Source organism: Myiozetetes cayanensis, unplaced genomic scaffold (genome assembly GCF_022539395.1).
Source record: "Myiozetetes cayanensis isolate MyiCay16 unplaced genomic scaffold, myiCay2020 scf4, whole genome shotgun sequence".
NCBI lineage: Eukaryota > Metazoa > Chordata > Aves > Passeriformes > Tyrannidae > Myiozetetes > Myiozetetes cayanensis.
Genome location: NW_026087631.1, coordinates 15,515,045 through 15,539,189, shown reverse-complemented (window position 1 = coordinate 15,539,189; position 24,145 = coordinate 15,515,045). Strand labels below are relative to the sequence as shown.

The 24,145-nt window shown below is 37.6% G+C and overlaps 1 protein-coding gene across 3 annotated transcripts in view; it reads right to left on the bottom strand.

Moving 5' to 3' along the window:
* The window catches only part of CEP120 (centrosomal protein 120), a 39,244-nt gene extending 15,879 nt beyond the window's left edge, over nt 1-23,365 (bottom strand). The window contains exons 1-17 of one of the 3 annotated variants that reach the window (XM_050330186.1): nt 23,193-23,365; nt 21,761-21,917; nt 20,761-20,875; nt 19,083-19,224; nt 16,836-16,981; nt 16,154-16,351; nt 13,885-14,112; nt 13,420-13,588; nt 12,213-12,335; nt 10,808-10,985; nt 8,816-8,965; nt 7,779-7,961; nt 5,848-5,944; nt 5,606-5,758; nt 4,887-4,976; nt 4,367-4,459; nt 2,660-2,821 (exon numbers count right to left, since the gene is read on the bottom strand). In XM_050330186.1, the coding sequence (XP_050186143.1) occupies nt 2,660-2,821; nt 4,367-4,459; nt 4,887-4,976; nt 5,606-5,758; nt 5,848-5,944; nt 7,779-7,961; nt 8,816-8,965; nt 10,808-10,985; nt 12,213-12,335; nt 13,420-13,588; nt 13,885-14,112; nt 16,154-16,351; nt 16,836-16,981; nt 19,083-19,224; nt 20,761-20,875; nt 21,761-21,917; nt 23,193-23,244 (2,436 nt within the window). In that variant the 5' untranslated portion in view covers nt 23,245-23,365. Of the gene's footprint in view, nt 1-2,659; nt 2,822-4,366; nt 4,460-4,886; nt 4,977-5,605; nt 5,759-5,847; nt 5,945-7,778; nt 7,962-8,815; nt 8,966-10,807; nt 10,986-12,212; nt 12,336-13,419; nt 13,589-13,884; nt 14,113-16,153; nt 16,352-16,835; nt 16,985-19,082; nt 19,225-20,760; nt 20,876-21,760; nt 21,918-23,192 lie in introns of all 3 variants that reach the window. The other 2 variants (XM_050330185.1, XM_050330187.1) reach the window with 2 other exon arrangements.
* Between the last annotated feature and the right edge of the window lie 780 nt (nt 23,366-24,145).

The following is a 24,145-nucleotide window of genomic DNA, read 5'->3' as shown; positions in this document are numbered from 1 at the left end:
CCAGGTCTCCTTTGAACTTCTACAAAAATGTTTTTTAATTTCTTGTTTGTTTCTGGAAATACTTTCAAAAATTGAATTTCCCATGAGACCTCAGGTTATGGACTGCTAGTGTCATGAGTTTTTTCTAGACCAATTTTTTTCCAAAACCCCCACACAATTGCTACAAGTTGAGAGAGAACCTTACCCCCCTGGGGGGGACCTCTATGGAGCAGGAGAAAAAGACTTAAAGCTTTAACTCCTTGAAATCCATGGTGACGATTCATGGTTAAGTGAGTTTTTCCTACTGGCAGCCCATGAATAATTCCTCGGTAGGAGCTGAGCGGTTGGAGACGGGGAGTAAAAAACCTCACACCTCATAGAAGAGAGAGAGAGAGAGAAAGAGATTTCCCAGCTACGGTGAATCAGAGCTATCGCCCTAGAGATAATAGAAGAGAAACTTTCAAGTGCTGCAGAATTAATTTGGAAGAACTGTAGCCTTGAGAGTGAACCACACAAATCATACAAATAAAACCTAATTCAGGAAGTAAGAGTGATGTACTTCAAGGCGGATACTTCAAGGATCTTCTCTTGCACATAGTGGGGCTTACTTCCACACGAATCCAATTGTAGAGTTCTCTAGATGTCTAAGTGTGAAAATAATATATCAACAAATCCTTTTAAAAGGTAAGGAAAAAGTTAAAGTATATTGTTTAGAACAATTAAAATTCATTCCAGAACACTTCTTGGTATAAAGCAAACAAACAACACAAAAGCCCATACAGACACAAAAAACACCTCACCCAAAAAGGTAAAAAAAAAAAAAAAAAAAAAAAAAAAAAAAAAAAGAGAGACCCATCTGGTAACAACAGGAACTTTCTGCACATTACAAAGAGAAGGATCTTAGACTGCAACTCCAAAGCAAGTAAACAAAACCCCACCCTCAACAAAGCAAAAGCCTGTCATATGCAGAGTATGTGGTAACAAACCACCACATATTGAAGCATAGCAGGAACAGCATAGAGAAAGACAGCCAGCATCATCGGGAAAGAATGGCCTTCATACAAAACTGAACAAATCATAGTGGGGCTTGTGTTTGGAAGAGAGACAGTAGGACAGCCAACTATACAATCAGGAATAGTATGTCACACAGACACTACAGGGTTCTTTACAATTATTAAGTAATGAGCTTAAAATGAAAATAAAAATGAACAAAAAATGCGAACACATAATTAAATTTTAGAACTCACTGCCACAGGATGTTGCAATACTAAATACTTTTTAGAAGGAATCAGATGAGTTCATGAAGAATACTTTCACTGATAGTTAGTAACTATGAAACACTGGCTGAGAGTACATATAACCCTTGATGGTATTGCTAGATAGACCAAAATTGCATTCATATTGTTCAATTTCTTGCCCTCTAAATCCAACCATTGCAGCAGCATAACATTGAGCTAAATGATCTGTATGCCTGTTCTAAATAAGGGAATAAAGTAAGTGTGATTTTTTTTTTTCTTTAAAAAAAAGGCCTGCAGAAGCTAAAAAGAATCAGTAGGAGCCAAAAGTACGAATCTGAATGAAGAATACTAGCTGGTGGCATTTGCTTGCTTGAGCATGAAGAACTATTGGCTGCCTCATCTGGACTGGTAGCTGCCAACACCACATATACAATGCAGAAGTGATTCACTTATCACTTTAAAGAGGATTGCAGTCTGTAGTTTGAAGCTTCTCATCTCAATTTAATGACTGTTCAAGTAGAATAGTTAGATTAGCATCTTCTAGGTTAGCAGCATTTTTGTACTAGCTGTATTTTTTAAAAAGGTCACTGTACTGTGTTAACATATGCTGACAAGAAAAGAAGTTATTATCAATGTTTAATATGAAACTAAAAACCCCACAAGAATCTAGTACAACTCTTCCTAATACAAAAATATTCTTTTGTCTGACACAGTTCTTCAAACAGCGAAAGCTAATATGGCATTATCACTGTCACAAATCAGACACAAAAAACACCAAAGCAAGTAATTAATTTACATAAACTAAGTACTCTGCAAGACACTTAGGCATTACTAAGATTTAGTCTACTTAACAACAAATAAGGTGTCTAATGATGTGGTAGCTGAAAAAAAAATAGTAACTTTTACAATATACTTTAAAAATCAAGAAAAATAGCCAGACTAGCCTTGTTGTCAGAGCAAAAACCAGCTTATAGGACAACAGAATGCAGTCCGAATTTTCTCAGTTTAGAAAGCACTGCTCCTAGAATAGAAGACTGTAATAACAAGATGATTCTCCCCTTCACCTCAGTAAGGGTAGTAGAAATACTCTTTTGCAGTGGAAAAATAAAACTGCACAGTAAAATTATCTGGGTTTTTCCTGGATGTTACTTGACAATAATTTATTAAATTACTGAAATGCATACTGCTCTTCAAGTTCTTCATGCTTTTATTTGCAATTCGTTTTCAGTTGTTAAAAAATACTTATAAGCGTTGCATTGCAAACTGGCCCTACAACCAAGCAAGACAAATAGGGATGGATCTCAGCACACAGCTCACCAAACAACAGAAATGTTTATCACAAAGTTGCCAGAATGCACTTGCCTCCAAACCACTTTGGATACTTACAAAAATGCTCACTTCAATTGATAAATGGTTGAGGTAGAAAATATAAGTGTACTTACCTGCTGTTGTAAGCGAAGCTTGTCTTCCTCCAGTTGTTTGATTTTTGACCTCTCTAGCTCGAGCTGGTGTGCACATTCCTCTCTGGCTCTCCGCACAGAATCCTGTAGCACCTGCAGATTTCGTTCATGCTCTGCTTGCAACTCCTTCTTTACTCTTTGAAGCTTAAAAAGAGAGACATTTATATTAATCCACAGGGATGAGAGTTTTACTTCAGTAAAGCCTCTTGTAACAGTTACTAATATTCATGACAGAAAAATTGTTATCCATTTCCGAAATTAAACAATAATAATTCCATTTGTCTATATGTTTGCTATATACTTTTTTACTGTATTTCAGTTTAGTATAATCTACCAATTATTATATTTGAGCTACAAATATACTCTTGCTTGACTACTGTAAAAACAGAGCTATCTGTGTCTCTTCTGCACATTCTACATGATTCTACAGGATTGCTAAAGGCAAGTTTTATATTCACCTTTCTACTACAAACTGAAAAGCTAAATATACTAATTCATTGCAGAGAAAGCAAAGTTGCAGCTACAGCCAAGATGTCTTTAGGTCATTTAAGACTGCAGTCTTCAAACTGAGCATATTGAGAGAATTTTTTCATAGAGCTAAACAGGAAAACAATCCTTGATATGTTTGAACTTTCTAGAAAGATGCTACTGGACCAGAAACTGCTAGCTGAATAGAAACCTCTCCAATAGCCATTTCTCAAACTATGTAATTGCTAAATGAACCCTTCATTATTTTGTCTAGACATTTTCAGAATCCACTGATCTTTATCATCTCTAAACCCTCAGGTCAGAATCTTACTGAATTTTGAGAAGGTTTTGGGAGAAAAGCATATAAGAGATTCAAAATAACTACTTTTACTCAGACTGAAATGTACTTGGCCAAACCAAAGCATCAGATTTTTTTTGCACAGATGTTACAAGTCAGAACACTACAGCACAACTTGCATCTTGAAGTGTACAGAGAATGTGGGTACCAAACCAGCCAGTCCCTGTGTTGGGAGCTCTCTGAACTTTGTTACAGGGACAGAAAGGATCGGTATGATAAAAAGATTAATCTGACTTAGTTTATTTTTTTCTCTTTCTCTTTTCATATGACTAGTGTCCCTGAAGTCACACCCCACTTCCTCATATTGGGGCTAATCAGTAAGATCTAGAAACAATGGTAGTTACTGGTTTCTCTTGTATCCTCTCTGGCTCTGTCACTATAAAAAAAAACAACCAACCAACCAAATCCACTCTGAAATTGTTGGGTAACAAAACCTGGACAACTGCAGTTTCTCCCAGATCTCCTTGTCAACTTCTTCTATTTCAACAGTTAATCTAGTAATTACCTTTTGAAATGAGGGACTCTTGTGCACACGTACAGTATTCACCTGACAGTACTAAACTTAAAATTAGATGTGCTAATGTTATATAAATGTCTTCATGACACTAATTCTGTCAAGAATAGCCAATCTACAGTTCTGTAATTCTAGCGACCATTTAAAAGTTCACCAAATTCCTATTTCAGTAAAAAAGTGCAGTTGTAACAAAATGTGGACTAAATTACTAGTGCTTCTCTATTCATCAGTGTGAATGTGGCTATTTCAGATCCTATACACAGCTCACAATTGTTACTAAGTGAAACTTCAAACCGTAAAGAAATAGCTAATGCAATTGCATTGCTTAATATAACCAAGCAGTTTTTACCTCTGATTCAGCACTAAAAAGCTGTCGTTCTCGCTTATCTAGATCTCTCAGGGTTTTCTGCAGTTTTTCTTCCAAAACATTATATTCTGCTACCTAGTCAAACAAACAAACAAAAGGAATAAAATAATGACAATTTTTATTTGGAAGCTTACAATATAAAACAAATCTCCAGCTCTTAATTAAGGATTTACAATGGAGAGTCCTTCTTTCTAACTCAGTAAAAGCTAATAGGTTGCCATGCACAGCCAGGCTGTAGAAGTGCTTTTTGACCACACACAAGAAAGGCAATTAAGGTTAAAAGGCTGCCATATAGAGCAAGCTAACCTAAGGATTTCAAACAAATATTCTATGATTAAGGGCTACTTTTAATGTTTTTGCACCATTGCAGGCTAGATGCATGCATACTAATAGGTGCAAAAGGTAATCACAGACCCTTTGTTATATGTTTCTCTTGTTGTATTTACAGTGATGACAGATTTAGAGTAAGATTTACACCGCATGTAAGGACAAGTTTCCTTACCTTTTTCTTCACTAATGCCTCTCTCTCTCTATCTCTTTTCTTCCATTCTTCTGCAAGTGCTTGCATATGGACCATTTCCTTCTTCTTAAGCTTTTAAAGGCAAGAGAGAGAAACAAAACCCCCAAACCAGAATACCAGATCAAAATTGTTGGAAGTGCAGTTTTAGAGTACTAACAGATGTAACTCTTGAAGCAACAGAATTTTGTACAGTAACTTATGACTTAGTATATGATTCTGATAGTGAAAGTTATTTCTAACACTAAAGTAAAAAAATGCAAAGTAAACACAAGTTTGAGAAAAATATCCTAACAAACAGACACCAGATCCTCAGTATCTTTTAAAAAGAAGCATATGATTAGGAATACTTAAGAATACTTGAGTGAGACTAAGGAAATACAGCGTTAATACTTAACATCCATAACGTGAATCGTATCTACTGTACTTCATAAAAAGTAATGGAAAATATTGAAGGGGGTATTCTGCAGTTCAATATCTAGCACTTTCTTCAGGCACTTAAGAGAATTAACCTTCTTCCTTAGGAATATGGATTACTGGATAGACTAGTGTACCTCTGAAGTTTTAATACTCTGCATGAGTAAAATTTAGTTCTTATTTGAAACAGTGGCAAAGACAAATACAAGTAATATTCCCCTCAACAATTCTGCTAAAATTTGTCTGGCAATCATGTAATTTAGGTAATAAACAGAAAGAGTAAAAACCTGATTTTCAAAAAGGTCCTCTTGCATTTCCTTCCACATTTCTAACTCCAGTGCTGCTTTGTATTCAAGAGTTTCTCGAGGTTCTGGATGGTCTTCTGGAGCACAATGAGGCTGAGTGTGAGGAATATGTTGTTGTTGACCAGCACCTACACCCTGATAAATTAAGAGTGGATTTTTCACTGTAAACTCAACTTTTCAAAGAAATGCTCAAGGCAAAAAGATAAGATGTATGTAAAATTTACTTGAGAAGAATCTGACACCATAACTTCTTGCACCTTCACAAGCCCGTAGTCTTCCAAAGTGGTGGCATATGAAAGTTCTGCTATTCTGTTGCCTGACCTATAAACAGCATTAGAATGTTATTTTAATGAAAAGTGTCTAAAAATACAAAAAGTGAATTGTAAACCAACAAACAAACCAGCAAAGCTGAAGTCCTAGAAATTTCATGCAAGCTCAAGATCTCTAAACACTTGCCTACATGAGAGCCCAAACATGCTCTCCTCTGTATATTGTTAAGGATTAGTTTATGCAATAAGCTTTCTGAATAAACAGATGATTTGTCATTAGGAATCTATTTAACTAACAGATTACTATAATCAACATATCCGTGCACCAAGGAAATGATCTAAAATTGTACCTACAATCTTAAATCTTTCTAATGACATAACTGCCAGGTATTACTGCTGGCTTCATTTTAAGATACTTGTTAAAATGGTTAGTCTTGCTTTTTTAGGTGTTAACAGTAGCTTTCTACAATTTATTTTACAAGTTATCCACAATATAAGTTACTTAGCACATCATATGTGGTAAACCATCCTTGGATTACTAAAAAATATATTTCTGGAAACTCCACCACAGAGAACTGGCAATTTAAAATCCACTTATATATGAAATATCTACCTGCTCTTGTACAGCGAAAAAATGCCTAGATATCAGATATTTCAACAAACTAATTCAGAAAAAAAAAACCCAACAAAAATAATTCACACAACATTAAAATGAATTACTGCATTAAATTCTTACAACTTTTTATCAGTCACTGAGTAAAAAAGAAAACAAATTCATGTTAATGGACCTGAGAAATCTGAGTAAGTCTGTTTAACATACCGCTGTGAAAAGGTTACACCAACATGAACAAGGATAGGAAGGGATCAGTAAAGCAAAATGTAGACCTGATTACATTTTGAGAATGCCATCTAGTGGTTGTTATGTTTTTTGTTAAATCAGTTTTCATTTTAACAAACTATTAGTGAAAGTATGAACCTTAATGTATAATGAGATCTTAAAGAAACTCTCCACAGAGTCAGGCCGTGTTGGCTTTCACACAAAAAAGTTTACACAAAGCCAGAGGTCAATTTTCTATCAATGTGGGAGAAGGGGTGATATCAATCAGTAACCCGAAATTACCTGTGAGTCAAATATAGCATGCTTTACTTATCTGTTGCATTAGAGGTTTAAAACTGATTCCAGTGTTAATAGTAATTAAATTTATTTCTAAGGGCATAAACGAGTTCCACCATCACACAGGAAAAATGAGGGTCTAGACACTGACTGTGAGCACAACTCATCTTCACCAACAACACCGGTTCTTCATATACTTAAAGACCCCAACACTGCTCTGTGTAAATGAACATTTATCTTCAGACAGAACATTAACTAATAGTGCTTCTTCTGATGTATACAAGTCCAAACCCCTGCTACTATCACAAGGAATAATCCTGAAACAGGAAACCTCTCCATTCTATGAATGTATCTTTCCTCCTAACTTCACTGAAGTCAGTTGCATTTAAAGTATACTATAAACACCGAATGTTAACTGTTTTCTGGAATATCAGCACTTTCTGTAATTAACTTACTCAGAATTACCTCAGTAACATTTCTTCCAATTATTTACTTCTTTAATAGGTCTGTGAATTTTACCCAGGATCTTGATTATATGAAGGTATATAAAAAATACATTGGTAGTGGTGTTGGTGTTACATAATATGACTATGGCAATTTAACTTTTAATTTCTTGGATGCCTTTTCCCTCCCTCCATATTGCAGTACTCTGCAGCCTGTTTGCCTAATCAAAAAGCTAAGCAGGAAGAGCCTGCCCTTTTTCAAGGAAATACTAAACAAACAATTCTTCAAAACTTGCTATAGAACTAAATATCTTTTCAAATAGTTTTACCCGTGTGCTGCTGTGACACTGACTGTTTCATTATAAGTCTGACGCCAGCATTGTTCACCACTCCCACCCAAGAAGCGAGTTTTTTCCGAAGCCAATACATTTGAAAGCTGAAGTCTTGCTACCCCTAGAAGTAAATCTTTGGTTGTTTTATCCTTGTGCCACAATTCAACCAGCAGAGGCAATCTGAAACAAAGAAGCAATCTCAGTGTCAGGCATCAAAACAAAAGAGGAAGAATTCTTATTCATTTGGGCACCTCATGTTCTAAAAGTAACTGCCCAAATCAGTGATACAATTGTCAAACAATGAGATGAGTTTACTGCATTTCACTTAGAGGAGTAAGACTGACTGACTTTGTATCTTCTCCACCACTTGGTTTGGTCAGATTATTCGTTTCTGCAATTACTAAGAAGTAACAATGTTACACTGAAAGCAATTGATTGAATAACATTAGCAGAACTCGATCGTCTTAATTTATAAATACTTATAAATTAATTTTAGCTGCTGTCACTCAAAATACATCTCTCCCCTCTCTCCTTTCAAAATACCACTATTTTGATGATTCTTTTTTCCCCGCAATCTTAATCATTTGTTGAAATCTGGTGGAATTCCCGGGAAAACTGTTTCACAGCCATCAACACTGTGCTCAGCTTTCCAGGTACCTGCTGTATTTTCAAAGACATCATATTTTAATACATGAGTTATTGTGTATTAAAAAATAAAAAATGATGTGTTTTCATTTGAAGTAGTACTTCGTTACTTTACTTTAACAATTTACAGGAACAGCACTTGTTTCTGTAAGGAAAAATCCCTGTGTAAGTACACAGAGATGAAATCAAGAATTCTAGAGTTCCTCACTTTAATCGTAATTAATAGAGAAACTGGAAGTGCAGGGTATTAAATATTCATTGGCATTAGCACTTGAATTCTTTACTAAATTCTTAAACTGATGATATTAAGTAACATACTTGAACTTGCAACTGCATTTACAACAAAAACTGCAAAAATTTAATTAAGATACAGAATTGCAAGTTATCACCTGAAGAATGTATCTTGAAGCTGATGAGGTATAGTTGCAAAGTCAAATGCACAATAGGACTTTGGAAGAAAGACTTCCATGTTCTTTCTGATTTCTACAGGTGGGCTTGTCATAATAGGTGCTGCACTGCCAAAAAATGGATACGAGTACCTAATAAAAAAAATAACCAAAATAATAAAATAATAATTATAAAAATAGATAAATTTTTATTATATCTTCTGCAGCAAGAAAACCACTTTAGACATTACCTACTGAAGCACGACTTGTACTAAATTGTGGAAAATTTGTACTAGTACACATAAATACTTGAGAACTAAATTCTGTTGTGTTTTCATTTACTTCAGGACTGAGCCAGCTACTTTATAATCACTGTCATTTTGACAAAAAAGCTTTAATAATCTGTATGTTCCCAACCAGATGAATTTATATGTTATCAAAATCTGCAATTATTATAAAAAAGTGAGCAAAGAACTAGAAGGAAGAAAAATTATATTCACTACTAGATTGCTGTTTGAGAACATTTACAACTATATTTTCAGTGAAGACTGGTCTAACACGCAAAAACTGATAACTAAATATACATATACACCACATCTGAACCATTTGAAAATTTCGTTAACTTTTAATTCCCACAGTTTAACTGACAATAGGAAAGTCAAATCATTTTACCAATGCAACTTAAAAGGTGGACTGAAACTACTCTACCAGCATAATTCAGTGTATGATAAACTATAACAAAGGGGAGGCCATGAACTTCTTAAACTTCACTTTGTTCAAATTGATGCCAGCTGTCAGTTGAGTTACTAACAAAATAAATGCTGCATCAAATGATGCCACTATATATAAAATTGCATATTTCAACTTCTGTGCAAAACTGCTTAAAGAGCTTGTTTAGACGAGAATAAAATCATGCTTCCAATCTACAGTTAATATGCAATTTTTTTACCCTGTAACTTCTCTTAACGTTTATGGTTTTGGATGTTTCTCTTCTTCAGTTTCTTGCCATATTTATCACTGACTGTAAAAATTCAAGTGCATGAAACAGCAAAACCTATTTGTTGTCACTGTTCTGAAGCAAATTAAATTTTTGGAATGTTACGTGAAAAAGTCTTTAAGTGACAAAATTATGTCCATTGTATGACTGCTGCTTTCCACACACTAATAATGTAGCCTACAGAAAGGCATTAATGATGCATTCTATATTAGCTGTATTTTAAAATATTCTACCCTTACACCCCAACCCCATCTTTCACTGCAGTTAAAACTAACTCCAGGAATCAACACTACAACTACACTTCCTAGTGACCAGGTAAACTATCAGAAAATAGTCAACGCAAGTGCAGAGGCACCTCCCTAGCCAGAAATATTCACTGTTCTCACACTGAATCACCATTTAAAGATAATGTGTGCCACAATGACCCTAATGGAAACTTAGAAGGCAAACGGTGAAAACTTATTAACCAGTGAATTCAAATATACCATCAGTAACTAACATCCCATTAATACAAATTTTATTTTTTTTAAGCCATCAAAATCATCCTGTATCTATGAGCTTCTCAGAATAATGCATTTACTACACTGATTGTTCGCATGAAAAATAGAATGTGCTTCCTTTAGCTTCACTGTCACACATAAACCAGTAAGCTGTCTCTTACTAAAAGACTGTAAATCACTTCTTTGATCAGCTGGCAATGTAGCCAGAAAGTAGCAAGACAAGTAATTCTCCTTTTCCTTTAAAGATTGAATGATGTTTCTTATCTTCAGAGCTCAGACATTCAAGTGAGATTTACTACAAATTACAGTGAAAGGTGAAGTTTCACACCATATTTAATGCTTAGTTTAGTGATGAGCCAGATGAACATTCTGAAGTATTTTGTTATAGAGAATCAGCTACATAAAAGGCATCAAGAAGCATACCACCAGAAATAATTCTGATTATAAAGGCTTTGTATTGAAAAGAAAGATACTTTTATTACCAAGAATAAATTGTACCTTAAAATGCAATTTATTGGAAAACCAACTTCCAGACCACGTATACTTCTTAAGTCTATTGAAAAGCAAAAATGGTGTGAGGATGCTGGAATAACAATTTTCTGTGCAGACACAGGCTCAGAAGAACTGGACACACCCACAGGGTTGGGCTGAGATGCTGCTACTGGACCACTATCAGCTGAAAACACAAAAGAGAATTCGTGTGCATTTTTTATAATTTGTTCTGCCCAAAATAACATAATATATCAAAGATTAGTGTCTCATTTTGAATGCAAGAAGATAGATTGCTTCCCTACGAGATTTTGATTCCTTGTAATATAAATGAATACCATGAAGAATAGCCACTCTTTCTGTAAGTTACTGCTTCCAAAGGAAAAACACCAAACACCCAGAATACTTTAAATCTACCTAAAAGACTATCATATTTTTCCTTACTTTAATTATCTTCAAAGCTATGTTAGTTTAACACACTGAAAAAAAATTCAGACTAAGATCCAAGATATCAAATTCTTCCGAAGGATGCTGTAAAACTTCAACAGTTGAGGGCATGCCAACTTGAGGGCATGCAGAAAAAAAAATGATTTGTAGGAACTTAGGTAGCTTTGAATAACTAACCTCTTTATTTGGGACTTAAAAAGACACAGCACCAGGTCAATTACAGTGCTTGCGTAAGGCAGCAGCAACTATTGGTCCCAAGCTGAGGTTTAGCTGTTGAAGCAAACTAAAATGCTCTAGGCTAGATCTGCAAAGCACATCTGCTTATGTCACATCTATTTTATAATTTAGGAAGCAGAAGCTACATTGAGTGTCTGTCTAATTGCACCCAGGCTTCTCACATCCTTACACTGGGACCCAATATTCCTTTCAAAGAGTAAAACAAACTCCCAAGTCTTAAAGACAGGGTTACCAAAAGGTATCCTCCAAAATCATTTAGGACATTTTGTTCAAGTCTTAGAAGGTTATTGGAGCTACCATGTCCCTATAAAAAGCAAAGAGAGAAACAAACTGTCAGATAAGAACTCAACTGCCTTTTGTAAGCGCTACTTGTCCTGATACCCTTTCTTCATAATTGTTTAAAATGTTTCCATTCTTGTAATTTTAAAAGAAATACATAATTTACTGTTTTGCCTCCTTGTTTCTAGGTGTTTTATGTGCGTTAACAGAAACAATCCAGAAAAGAAAAAAGCCATAATGCTTCAACATCAGTTAGTTAGCATAACATAGGAAAAAATAATTTTAAGTGATTAAGTAAAAAAGTCAGTAGATTGCTTGGTGCAAGAAATGGGTTGTTTGGAATTTTAAGGTCATCACAGATATGAAAGTAAGAAGGCCATACAGCCTACTGTTAATATTCATTTAAGTTGCTACTATATTCAAATGTTATTTAATGTACGCAATCGGATACATTTTGCATTACTGGGATTTTGCAGATCTAATAGAGGTGACTTTGCTCTGCTCTGCAATTTGAAAGGTGGAAGCTCTTCAGTGTACTTCTGGTTAACCTCTTGGCAGCATCCAGACACCAGCCCTGAATGAAAAATATGAAATGAAAAGTTTTACATTTTAACAAAACAGAGTTATAAAATTACTATTACTGTAAATAAAAAAGCACAATCCTGGATTTCTTAAACATAGATTCAAACCAGATGCTGGGTTTACAATACTTTCTTGTTACATTCCATATAAAAAGGGCTTAATCCTTGCTTAGATAAGATCAGTTAGGATTGAAAGAAAACTTGGTTGAACTAGCACACAGATCCTGAGAGCACATTCTGGGACCTGGATTTTCCACTACAGAACCGGATGTCTTTAGCACCAACTGCAGAAGACCAGCAATACAAGTATCATTAGGAAAATGGTAATTCTGCTTTATTCATAAATCATTTCTTAAGAAGACTCATGTTCAGTAATTTTTAGCAAAATAACATTCTTTTGAGTTTTATTCTACTACTATAGCATTTCTTCTTCTCTCATGTCTGTTCCTCTTCCACTTCTCCCTGACACAGTTCTCAAATCAGAAACAAGTCTTAGAAGGCTATTTGGGCTACCAAGTACAAAGAAAAGGATAATATAAAGAAAAACAAAACCAACCAACCAAACAAAAAAAACAGCTGCTTGGTTTTGTCCAGGAATCTGTACAATACGAACATTTGTCTTCACAAATTATTATCCACATAGTAAATTCCTTGGAAATTTTAAAAATCCCACATTACCCCTGCCTTTGTATTTAATAGATGTGAACATTAGACTGTTTCATCTCCTCATTGAGCAAATGTTTCTTCGCAGGTATTTCACTAAGCCTTTTCATTCACAAATTCAGGAAATTCCAAACACTTCTGTTACGATTTTTCAAGCTGGTGACAATCCACATCACTTATAATCTATATACCACCAAATCCCTAATCTGGCTCTTTCAAGTGTTCTCAATAACCATTATGTTCAATTCACAGCATTTATCCCCTTATGCCCCTCCTGCTATTTATTTTATGCAACTAATTATTACTTGCCTGAAATTTATCACAAGTGAGTACAACTTCAAAATATACTGCAAATGAATAGAGTATGACCCAAGATCACACAACAACCGGGCAAAAAAATTATATACCACATACCCATTTTCCTTGGGTTTGTGCCTTTTTCAAACTTAAGGCTTTCCACTTCACTTTCTGTTGCCACATCTTCTTTTGAAGAACATTGATCAGCTTGAGATGGGACCTTCTGGGACTTCTGCTGCAGGCTCTCTGTTTTTCCACTAACAGGTGAAAGAACTTTCTCCTGTGGCTGTTTTAGATTAAGTTGGAGGATTTAAGGGAATCAAAGGCTGAATGAAGTGATATAGTTTTCTTACTTATCATGGCTTGCACTGAAAAATTCTGTCTACAATACTTTCATAGTTTGAGACTATTTTTCAGATATAGAAAAATAAGGCAACTAAAAGATTATTCACATAATGCAATTAATTATTTCAAGTTTTCTTTTATATAATCAACTGTCATTTACATCTTAGGAATACCAATTATTTTTTAACATGAAATGTGCAACAGTGTCTAAGCCAGCAGTAAATGGGTAAGCTATACCTGGGCAGTCATGCTCTCCCTTTGAAGAACTACAGATACCCCAAGAGTAGGAGCCAGATCCAAAGGCAATTGCGGTAGCTTCTGTTTAGCTCTATTTGGTGGAACAAGGACAAATGATCCCTCTATTGCCACGGGGTGTTGATCAATCTCCACATTTCCTTTCTTTAGTAGTCCAGACAAGGGTATTTCAGTGCTTCCAAGAGAGTGGTCTCCACAGCAAAGATGGATCTGTACACACACAGAGGTGCTAGAAAGTATCTGGTATGTGAAATTTTCCCTTGAACTGTCTTTGCACCCTCCACTACAGATAGCATAAGTACAACAAATTATTGTCCCAAGCCTAGTCCCTGTATGCTGAGAATATGAACAGCTATGAAATGCCAGTATTTTCCCACTGCTAGGGCAGTAGCAGATCACTGCACTCCCCTTCTGAGGACCTGTCATATCATTCCTTCCATAGAATTAATTCAACAGTCTGTGGCTTCTAAACACAGCACAGACTCCTGCCCTTAACATATAGGCATATAAAATGCATGACTGCAAGGTAAAGAGAAAGGTTATTTGAAAGCTCAGCTGTTCTGCATATATTTAGCCACCACTTAAGCAGCAAGGATTTTTGGAATTAAGTACTGTTCTTAATTCCTGGTAAGCACCATTACTCTCTTTCGAAAACTTGACTCAACTGTTTCTTCCTTACACAGTTTAATATTTATAAATCTAAGTAAAAGATGAATCTTTAAAAAAACCAAAACCAGCACACTGAGATAATCTATTTTGCTCAAAGTTACTCTTTGAAACTTACATACCAACTTGCTCTTTCCCAAATAAGGGTAATTTCAATTTTCATTTAGCAGATCAGAACACTGTATTCTGATCCTTAATATTTATTACACTCAAGGAAAACTTCCATGCTAAAGAGTGTCAGTTGCCAATATACACACCTATGTGTGTGTATATATACATACATACACACATATATACAAATACAATCATACACTACATATATACACACTCTAGTCTGACTACTAGCACCTTTTAAAACTAAAAACTCTTAATTTTTGGAAAAACATATTAAAATTTAGAATCTGAGGACAGTGCTCTGATCCTGTATCTTCAATGTTAAGAAGATGAAGGAGAAGTCAGAGAAAGAAAAATGTAAATCAAAATGTGGATCTGACCTCACGACAATTCTTGTTCAAAAAGTCATTCTTTACACATGACAGAAACCTGTATAATTCTCTGTATATGTATATATGTATAATGTATGCTATATTAAATACTTTGTTTCAAGACTAAGATTAAATTCCAAACACATCAGTGCATAGGTTTCTCCAAAAACTGAAAAATATTTAGAGTTGAGAGAAAAAAAATCTTAAATAATATAAGACTTAAACAAAAACATTCTTAAACAATGCTGGATAACAAAACTAGAATGGTCTCTACAGACTTTAAGGAAAATAATTTTAAAAGGGTCCAGATCCAAGACTTTGTACAACTAACATCCTTATTTACCAGCTACACTAATAGAAACCCTATACTACCCTTATTCAACCAGTCTCTTGTAATTAATTGTGAGCCACGTGCAGACTGCAATAAAGACTCTAAATAGTACTTAATATTTAGAATCATAGAATCATTTAGGTTGGAAAAAGACCCTTAAGGTCACTGAGTCCAACTGTCAACCTAACTCTACCGCTAAACCATGTCCCCCATTTAAAGGTAAGGCTAAAGATGTCTCATAACAGCCCAAAGATGTCTGTAGTATATTTAAAAACAGCATTTGGCTAATGAGTGGGGAAAAAAGCCATACGTCCTTTCTAACTCACAGAGAGTGCTGAAGACAGTGATTTTAGAACTTAGGCAAGAATGACCTGAGCAGCTGGCGTGGGATTAGCATAGGCAGCACAAAGCGGGACTCCGGGCTGCAGATGGTCTGATTGCAGTGAAGGTCCCAGAGCTCAGAGCTCTGGGGAATGCCACATTAGCTCTTTTGGTATATCATGTTCCAGTAACACCTTTTATCATGACATGTAAACCAGCCTGCTATGGCAACTATATTATAAAGTCCATATTCCACCTGAGATGGGAAACCTGCTGCTAGAGTTTCCCCCATACCAGCAAGAGAATCAACCCGTATTTGGGCCAAACCACTGCAACACAATCTTAGTTTCGGAAACAGAAATGCTTCCCAGATTCAGCCTGTGACATGTTCTATTTCTTTTATTTTCATTATTTATTTTCATTTCACAGTTGAGATGAAACAGCTTACCTGCAATTTTGACTGTGTACAAAGATAAACTTGAAGGGCATCAACTGTACTACGTATTCGAACTGAAGCTCTTTCTGGTTCAAAGTTTGGATTAATTAAATCAGTGAAAGGTTCATTTGTGACATCATTTCCCAGTAATGAGTAGTAGAAAAAAAACTCAGGTTGTCGATCAGGAAGCTTCATAGTACTAGGAACTAACTGAAAGAGATTCAGAAGAGAATAATGCATCTCTTTGACTGAAGTAGAGTTACAGTAATTCTTCTGTAGACAGCTTAAAGTGATCTCAAACCACCAAGCAGCTGACCTAAATCCTAGTTTGACTAAACAGAAAAATTTTATATATCCAAACTGAAGTTAAAAAAAAAAAAAAAGCGCAAACAATTTACAAGCATAACAATAACTTGCAAAATGACCTTTAAGATTTGGCAGCACCAAGGGCTGTAACTGACATTATATATTCAGTAACATCAAGCACTGCACAAATACTTAGAAACAAGCAGTGCCTTCATAAAATATTTTAAAATGAAAACTAATGTATACAAATTCAACATAGGACAAGGCTATTTATTGCAGGAAAATTAGAAAACAATAAAAAATCCTAACTAGAAATAAAACATGGGAAGGTGAAAATACAAAGGTAGGACAGTTCTTCTTAAAAATTACATATAGCAAAGAAACAAACCTGTTCCAACTGTGTGGCAAATGCAATGGTTACAGACAAGACAAAGTAGTCTCTGCAATACTCTGCTGGTCCAATTTGATGATAGCCCTCTTCTTCATTCAAGACCGGTACAATGCTTTTAGGGTCTAGCCCAGGAAAAAGGGTAACTACTAAGAGAGCAAAAAAAAGCATAGGTAACTAGTGATCTTATTGCAGCAATCTGATTCTAATTTTACCTTTAAGTATTGTACACGTGGAGAGAAAACTGCAAATAAAGATCTTGATGACTAGTAGCAAAGCATTGCAAAACACAAAAAAAATCCCTAGGTGTACTTATACATAGCTACAAAAAAATTCTCAAATAAATTTCTATTCAGTGAGTACAGATGTTATTTTGAACACTATGCTAGACAGAATTCTAGTGCATATTTTTATTTAGTGTTACAGTGAGTGACATTACAGTAACTGGAAGATTACTTGACTAGGCTAGAGTCTATCATGATGTTTCTTTATTGTGCTCATTAAAGGAAATACAAGACAGTAACTGGATATAGCAACCTGCTCAAACAAGTATGATTGTGCCATTCCACAGACTTTTGGAATGTTTCATTTAAAGATTTTTCATCTGCAGTCTTTAGTGCATAGAACACTGTATTCTGATTTACTAGTTTCTGCTCTGTAATACCAGTAATTCAACCCACTTCAAAGCCTCTCAGATTACACCAAATAGAAATAATCATATAGCATTTTGGAACCAAAAGGCTCCATTTCAAACACTGAGAACTTTAGACAACTTAGGTCATTAAAAAAACCAAAAAAAAGGCATAAAGGCATATGTATCCTAAAAGGAAAACTGTCTGACTAGACTTGAACTGGGTAATCCAGCTTTGTCATACCCAGTGTCTGGAACATTAACTTTATACCTGCGAAAACCCACACATTTGTTTTCCCCTGTTACCTAAATATGGTATGGACTAATTCTGAGGCAACAGAAGGAAATAAAAAGTTGGCAAACTTGTTTGTAGCAATTATTTCACAGAAAACATGAAGTAGAAAACAGTGCTGGGTGAAGGCAGAAGGGTATTCTTGTATTTTTGGCCAATGTTATGAGGAGTAGGAAAGCCTGCAGGCTCAAACATTTTATGGGAAGTTCAGACTAATGAATCATTTACAATAGTTCCTTGCCTCCTTTACAAACTTTACAGGGTTGCACTGCGAACCTGAAGGCTGTGTAATTACACTGAAACTTAAATACTGTCTTAACCCATCTTGAAATGTAGCCAAGTTGGTGAAGTCTGGGCCAGAAACCTTGTAAAAGACTTGCCACTGATCACTTCGTTTTTACAAAATCAGAGCCATGGATCATAAGCAGAGGATGAATTTAGAATTGGGGAAAAGTTACTGTGAGGGCAAGAACACAAAGTATCGTAAACTAAGTAGGAGAAAATCCACTAGATGTACCAAGGGCTCATTTTTCCAAAATCAAGTAGATAGGCTTTTGGGTAGGAGACCAGGGAAGGGGGGAATGTAATTATGGGTTTGGGGGTTTTCTTGGAGGTCTTTCAAATATCTTCTAAGACTTTGGCTTTGTTTTTTAAAAAGTGTTAACTTGTATTAAAAAAAAAAAAAATACCACAGATAAAAAGGGACCGAAAGGCACAGCACAAAGCTATCTACTATTGTTAACATTTGAGTTCCAATAGATTTTTGACACATTTTTGACACAATAGGTTTTCGACACATTTCAAATTTCTTTCGAGAGAAACGAACAAGGGAATTCAGAATCAGAATGAGTCCCAACAGTAAGAAGAAATTACTAGAAAAAATCCTTAACAGTAGATCATGATCTAAAAATTGAAAGACTAGAACAAAAACCCACCAAAAAAAGAGAAGCCTACCCAATAAATGAAACATTTTACTGTTACAATTACAAGTCCAAACTACTGAAACTTTACACTCTGTAAAGAAGTTCCTTACTTATTTCTTGCATTACAGAACTTTCTAAAGCCCAGAAATACAAGCAAAATGCCCATGGGAGTTAAGTGATTTCCATTTTAAAGTCAGTTGGTTTGCAACCTGTCACACAACTACCACAGTAAAGCATCCTTGAAAAATTTATTACTACAAGGTACATTAATCAGCTGCAAAGGATTTGCATTGGAACTGCTGTGAAATTAAATTTGAGACTTAATACATTTGCAACAAGTAATATGTTCATCTAGCACAGGAACATTTTAAATTCAAAGTGAATGATATTATGTTACTTACCCTTTCCTTCTCTAGGGGGTGCCTCCTTGGCTTTAAAGTCATCAACCAATGCTTTTGAATCCGTCTCCAACACAACACCTATTTGTATTTCAGGTTTAAATTTAGGGTACTTGTTACTAAGCAATGGATACCATTTTGGTGCCTACAAAATTTAAGACAAAAATAAAAACCAAAAGCACTTTAAAACCCAAGAAAGATAACATACTATTATTACAGAAAACTCAGTCTTGCTCTAGCACTTCTATTTCATCATCTACAGAAATATACCTTGGTTTTTATTTCTAAAAATTTGGGCTATTTTGAGTACACTATTATCATAGACTCATAGAATCAACCAGGTCTGAAAAGACTTCCGAGATCATCAAGTCCAACCCTTGATCCGACACCACTGCGGTTACTAGATCATGGCACCCAGTGCCACATCCAGCCTCATCCTAAAAACCTCCAGGGGTGGCGAAACCATCATCTCCCTAGGCAGCCCATTCCGGTGTCTGAAAAAAATGTCTTCCTAATATCCAACCTAAGCCTCCCCTGGCAGAGCTTAAGCCCATGCCCTCTTGTCCTACTGCTGATTGCCTGGGAGAAGAGACCGACCCCCACCTGGCTACAACCTCCTTTCAGGGAGTTGTAAAGACTGATGAGGTCACCCCTGAGCCTCCTCTTCTCCAGACTAAACAACCCCAGCTCCCTCAGCCTCTTCTCACAGGACTTGTGCTCAAGTCCCTTCACCAGCCTCGTTGCTCCTCTCTGGACCTGTTCCAGCACCTCAATGTCCTTCCTGAACTGAGGGGCCCACAACTGAACACTGGTGTGGCCTCACCAGTGCTGAGTACAGGGGAAGGATCACTTCCCTCATTCTGCTGGCCACACTGTTCCTGATCCAGGCCAGGATGCCATTGGCCTTCTTGGCCACCTGGGCACACTGCTGGCTCATGTTCAGCTTCCTGTCAATCAGCACCCCCAGGTCCCTTTCTGCCTGGCTGCTCTCCAGCCACTCTGTGCCCAGCCTGTAGCGCTGCAGGGGTTGTTGTGGCCGAAGTGAGGGACCGGCACTTGGCCTTGTTGAACCTCATCCCATTGGAATCAGACCATATCTCCAGCTTATCCAGGCCCCTCTGCAGAGCCCTCCTGCCTTCCAGCAGATCAACACTCCTCCCCAGCTTGGTGTCATCTGCAAATTTGCTAATGGTGGACTCAATCCCCTCATCCAGATCATCAGTAGAGATATTTAACAGGACTGGGCCCAGAACCGATCCCTGGGGAACACCACTGGTGACCAATCACCACCTAGATGCAGCCCCGTTCACCAGCACTCTCTATATTATACTGTAAAATGGTTCCTAGAATACTAGCTGAACATACTCTTTTCCACCAATTTTTACAGGTGGTTAAATAATGAAATTGTGTAGAATTATTGGTTGCAAGTGATCCAATTATCAAATTCATAAGTAAGCAAGATTAGTATAGCAATACTTTGATTTGTGTATGTTCTGAGTCAAGAAAGAGACCCCCCTAAAAAAAAAAAACCACAAACCCCCCCACACATGGTCACCATACAAGATCCAGTAACGTCATACTCCAAAACAAGACTCAAAAGTTTAGCCTGTGCCTTAATTCAAATTGTAGTAACAGTACTGCTGTCAAAACAATTTTTAAAGCTTTACACCTCATGACATACCTGCTTCTTTTCCTGTGCAGCTCTCAAATCAAGTACAATATAGCCTATATTCTCTTTAGCTGAAGACACAGGGTCCAATGCAAAACACTGAAGTTTGATAGGTGTACGCTGCAGCCTGAAAAAGTAACTCAGTTGAAATACTAAAAGTTACCTCTGCAATTAGTTCTCAAAAATAATTCATAACTTCCAAGCATGCCAAATAACACAAAAATTATTTTTTATATAACTAGTTTCATTAGGTCAGAAACTGTATTTATACTGAGTGTATTGTAGCCTCATCATTAAGTGAGAGAATGAACCAAGTGGTTCAACTTTGTAGAAGGAGTGTACTGGAGTCTGAGTCTCCAGTGCTATTAAAAAGAAATAGCAACAAATAAATACAAACTCATCCACATAAAAGAAATAAGCACAGTGCCTCACAAGGAACTTGAATCTTAAAAACAGGACTTACAGAGAAGGTTGTATAAAGCACCTAACTCCATACAGGCACTAACTACATAAGGTGTCTAGCACATGTTTTCTTCTCTCGTCAAACAAAGAAAACATGGTCTTTCTAATTTCTTTGGAAATAATGTTGTAGTATTACAAACTGTAAGTTAAAACCAAAAGAGAGTTATGCAAACATTCAATTTCTCAGCTCTTCTCCCTGCCATTTTCAAAAGCAACTTAAAGCCTGAAAAGCCTATGTAAAGTAAGTTAATTTTTTGCCACAATATACATAAGAAAGCTTGAATCCAATGCTTGAATTATAGCATCAATAATTTGCTCTAAGCTCCTGTGTTTTTTTTTTCATGGTGTAAAAACATACCCTTTAGAATTTTTAAACATTACTTATCCTGCCATATACTTTTTTGTTAAGGTAACATTATGCTAGATTAAAGTAAAAGAGTGTCTTAAAAACCAGTCTAGCTGACAGTAACACAAAGATAATATTTCAGTAACTGTAAAGACAAGGAAATCAAATTTTATCGCCAAATTATACTTAACTCTTTAACATTACCTGTGCTGATGAAGTGCCTTCCTATCAAGTTCCCAAGCCAATTCTGTAGCAAATTCTGGCTGATCAGTGTGCTCTATGGGATCAGTAGCCAACTGTTCACCATCAAACTTCGCTTCAACTATAAGATTGTGCTTGGGTCGTTTTGGGAAACAGCGCCCTGTAAAACAGTGTACCAGTTATGTGCCATCACTAAGAAAGAAGCAAGAGCCCAGATTTATACCACAAACAGATACATAAAATTAACTTCCTGTACCACCTTCCCTCCACTTACTCAAAGAGCTCAGATTTATGTCATAAAATGATTACATAAAATTATTTTCCCGTATAACTTTCACTGCACTTACTCTACAGTTGTTCTTCACATTAAAAGGAAAAAGTCTTCACACTATGCAAAAGTATGAAATAAGAACATAACACAAAACCCTATTTTGAAGCATCCAGAAACAAGACATTAAGTAAAAAAGAACTGAGAGAAAGAAGCTAGGCAATTGGTATGATTTGAGAAATCTATGAGTCATAATAGGTAAGTAAGCAGGTGAGAGAAAGCAAATGAATTTTTTGCTTCAGCTGTAGATATTATGACTGTCCCACACCTAAGTAGCATAACGTGATCTTATAAAAGTAGCAAAATGTGTTTTACCAGCCACTTGCTGAGGAAAAAAAAAAAAAAAAAGTCATTACCAGATCAGGAAAGTGTCTAAAGCTGTTTATGATTTGTCCTGCGTTCAGCATCATCTTGTATTCTGATTAACAATTTAAATTACAGGAGGAAGTTAACACTTAAAATTTACTTATATCACAGTGTGGGGAGAGGACTATGGGCATGTCAGGGAACAGGAACTTATTTCTAAGCTCCATTGGCAAACTACATACGTGGATAGAGAGTTAAAGGGATTTACCTGACAAAGAGAAATCATTCCACCAAAAAACCCCAAACCAAACAAAACAAAAAGCACAACCCAAAACAGAAAAAGAGAGCCCCCGGACTCACACACTAATTAGACCACAGCAAGTAAAATCTGTAGAAATACAAGATGAAGAACGAATAGCATTCAAGTCAACACTACATAAAAACTTACAGAAGATTACTAATAAGGGATAGAAACACCAGAATACCGCTTATAAATAAAGGAAAAAAAATATTAAAGAAATCAAGGCAGAATGGTTGCTTTCCCCATTCATTTTAGATAATATATTGGGTAAATACCTCCAAATTTGAGTTGGGGGTAGCCAGCCCTGGCTTTAAGGTATGTACGTCCGCAGCTTTACTATAACAGCCTGTTTATTCAAATAAAGTTGCTCAGCTTTCGCCACTCGCCACCCGAGCAAACACCTCCGGAGGCAGCGAGCACCCCTCCCTCACATTCCCTTCTGGACGGAGACGACGAGCAGCCTCCGGGAGGCCGCGGCCGTCCCACCCCCGCCCGGTTACCTTCCAGCACAGAGACGACGATCAGCAGTCGATCAGCGGCTCTGGAGGCCATCTCCCCGCTCCGCCCGGAGGCCGCCGGGGCTGAGGCTGGGGCCGCCCCGCCCGCGCTGCCGCCGCTCGCCACCCTTTTGCCGCCGCGGAGCCTTTAAACGCCAACCGCCGCCGCGCTTCCGCCTGGCAACGCCGGCCCCGCCCGCACGGCGACCGCTTCCGCCGCCGCCCGCACCGCTCCGCTCCGCTCCGCCCTGCCCTGCCCTGAGCGGGCACCGCCCCCGCACCGCCCCGAGCCAGCACTGCCCCTGAGCCTGCACCGCCCCCGAGCCGCCCCTGAGCCAGCACCGCCCCCGCAGCGCCCCCGAGCCACCACCGCCCCTGAGCCAGCACCGCCCCTGAGCCAGCACCGCCCGCACACCGCTCCCGAGCCGCCCCTGAGCCAGCACCGCCCCCGCACACCGCCCCCGAGCCAGCACTGCCCCTGAGCCAGCACCGCCCCCGCACCGCCCCCTGAGCTAGCACCGCCCCTGAGCCTGCACCGCCCCTGAGCCGCCCTGAGCCAGCACCTGCCTCCGCACACCGCCCCCGAGCCAGCACTGCCCCTGAGCCAGCACCGACCCGGCCCGCCCCGGCAGCGGTCCCGCACCGCCCCTGAGGCGGCAACTCCTCCGCACCGCCCCCGCACCGCCCCTGAGCCGGCACCGCCCCGCCCTTCCTCCGCTCCTGCCCCGCCCCTACTCCGGAGCCGACCTGCAGCAGCACCGCCTCTACCCCCGCATCCCCGGCCCCCGGCACCGCGCCGCGCTAACGCTCTGTGAGGACACCCCTATTACGTCGCCTCCCAACATTAGTTTTCTCGAGCACCCTGCACTGCCGGTGGACCAACACCAGCTACTTCAAAGAGGACCCTTCTACTCAGTCCGGGAAGTTTCGTTACTTGGCGTCCCGTCCCCCCGTCC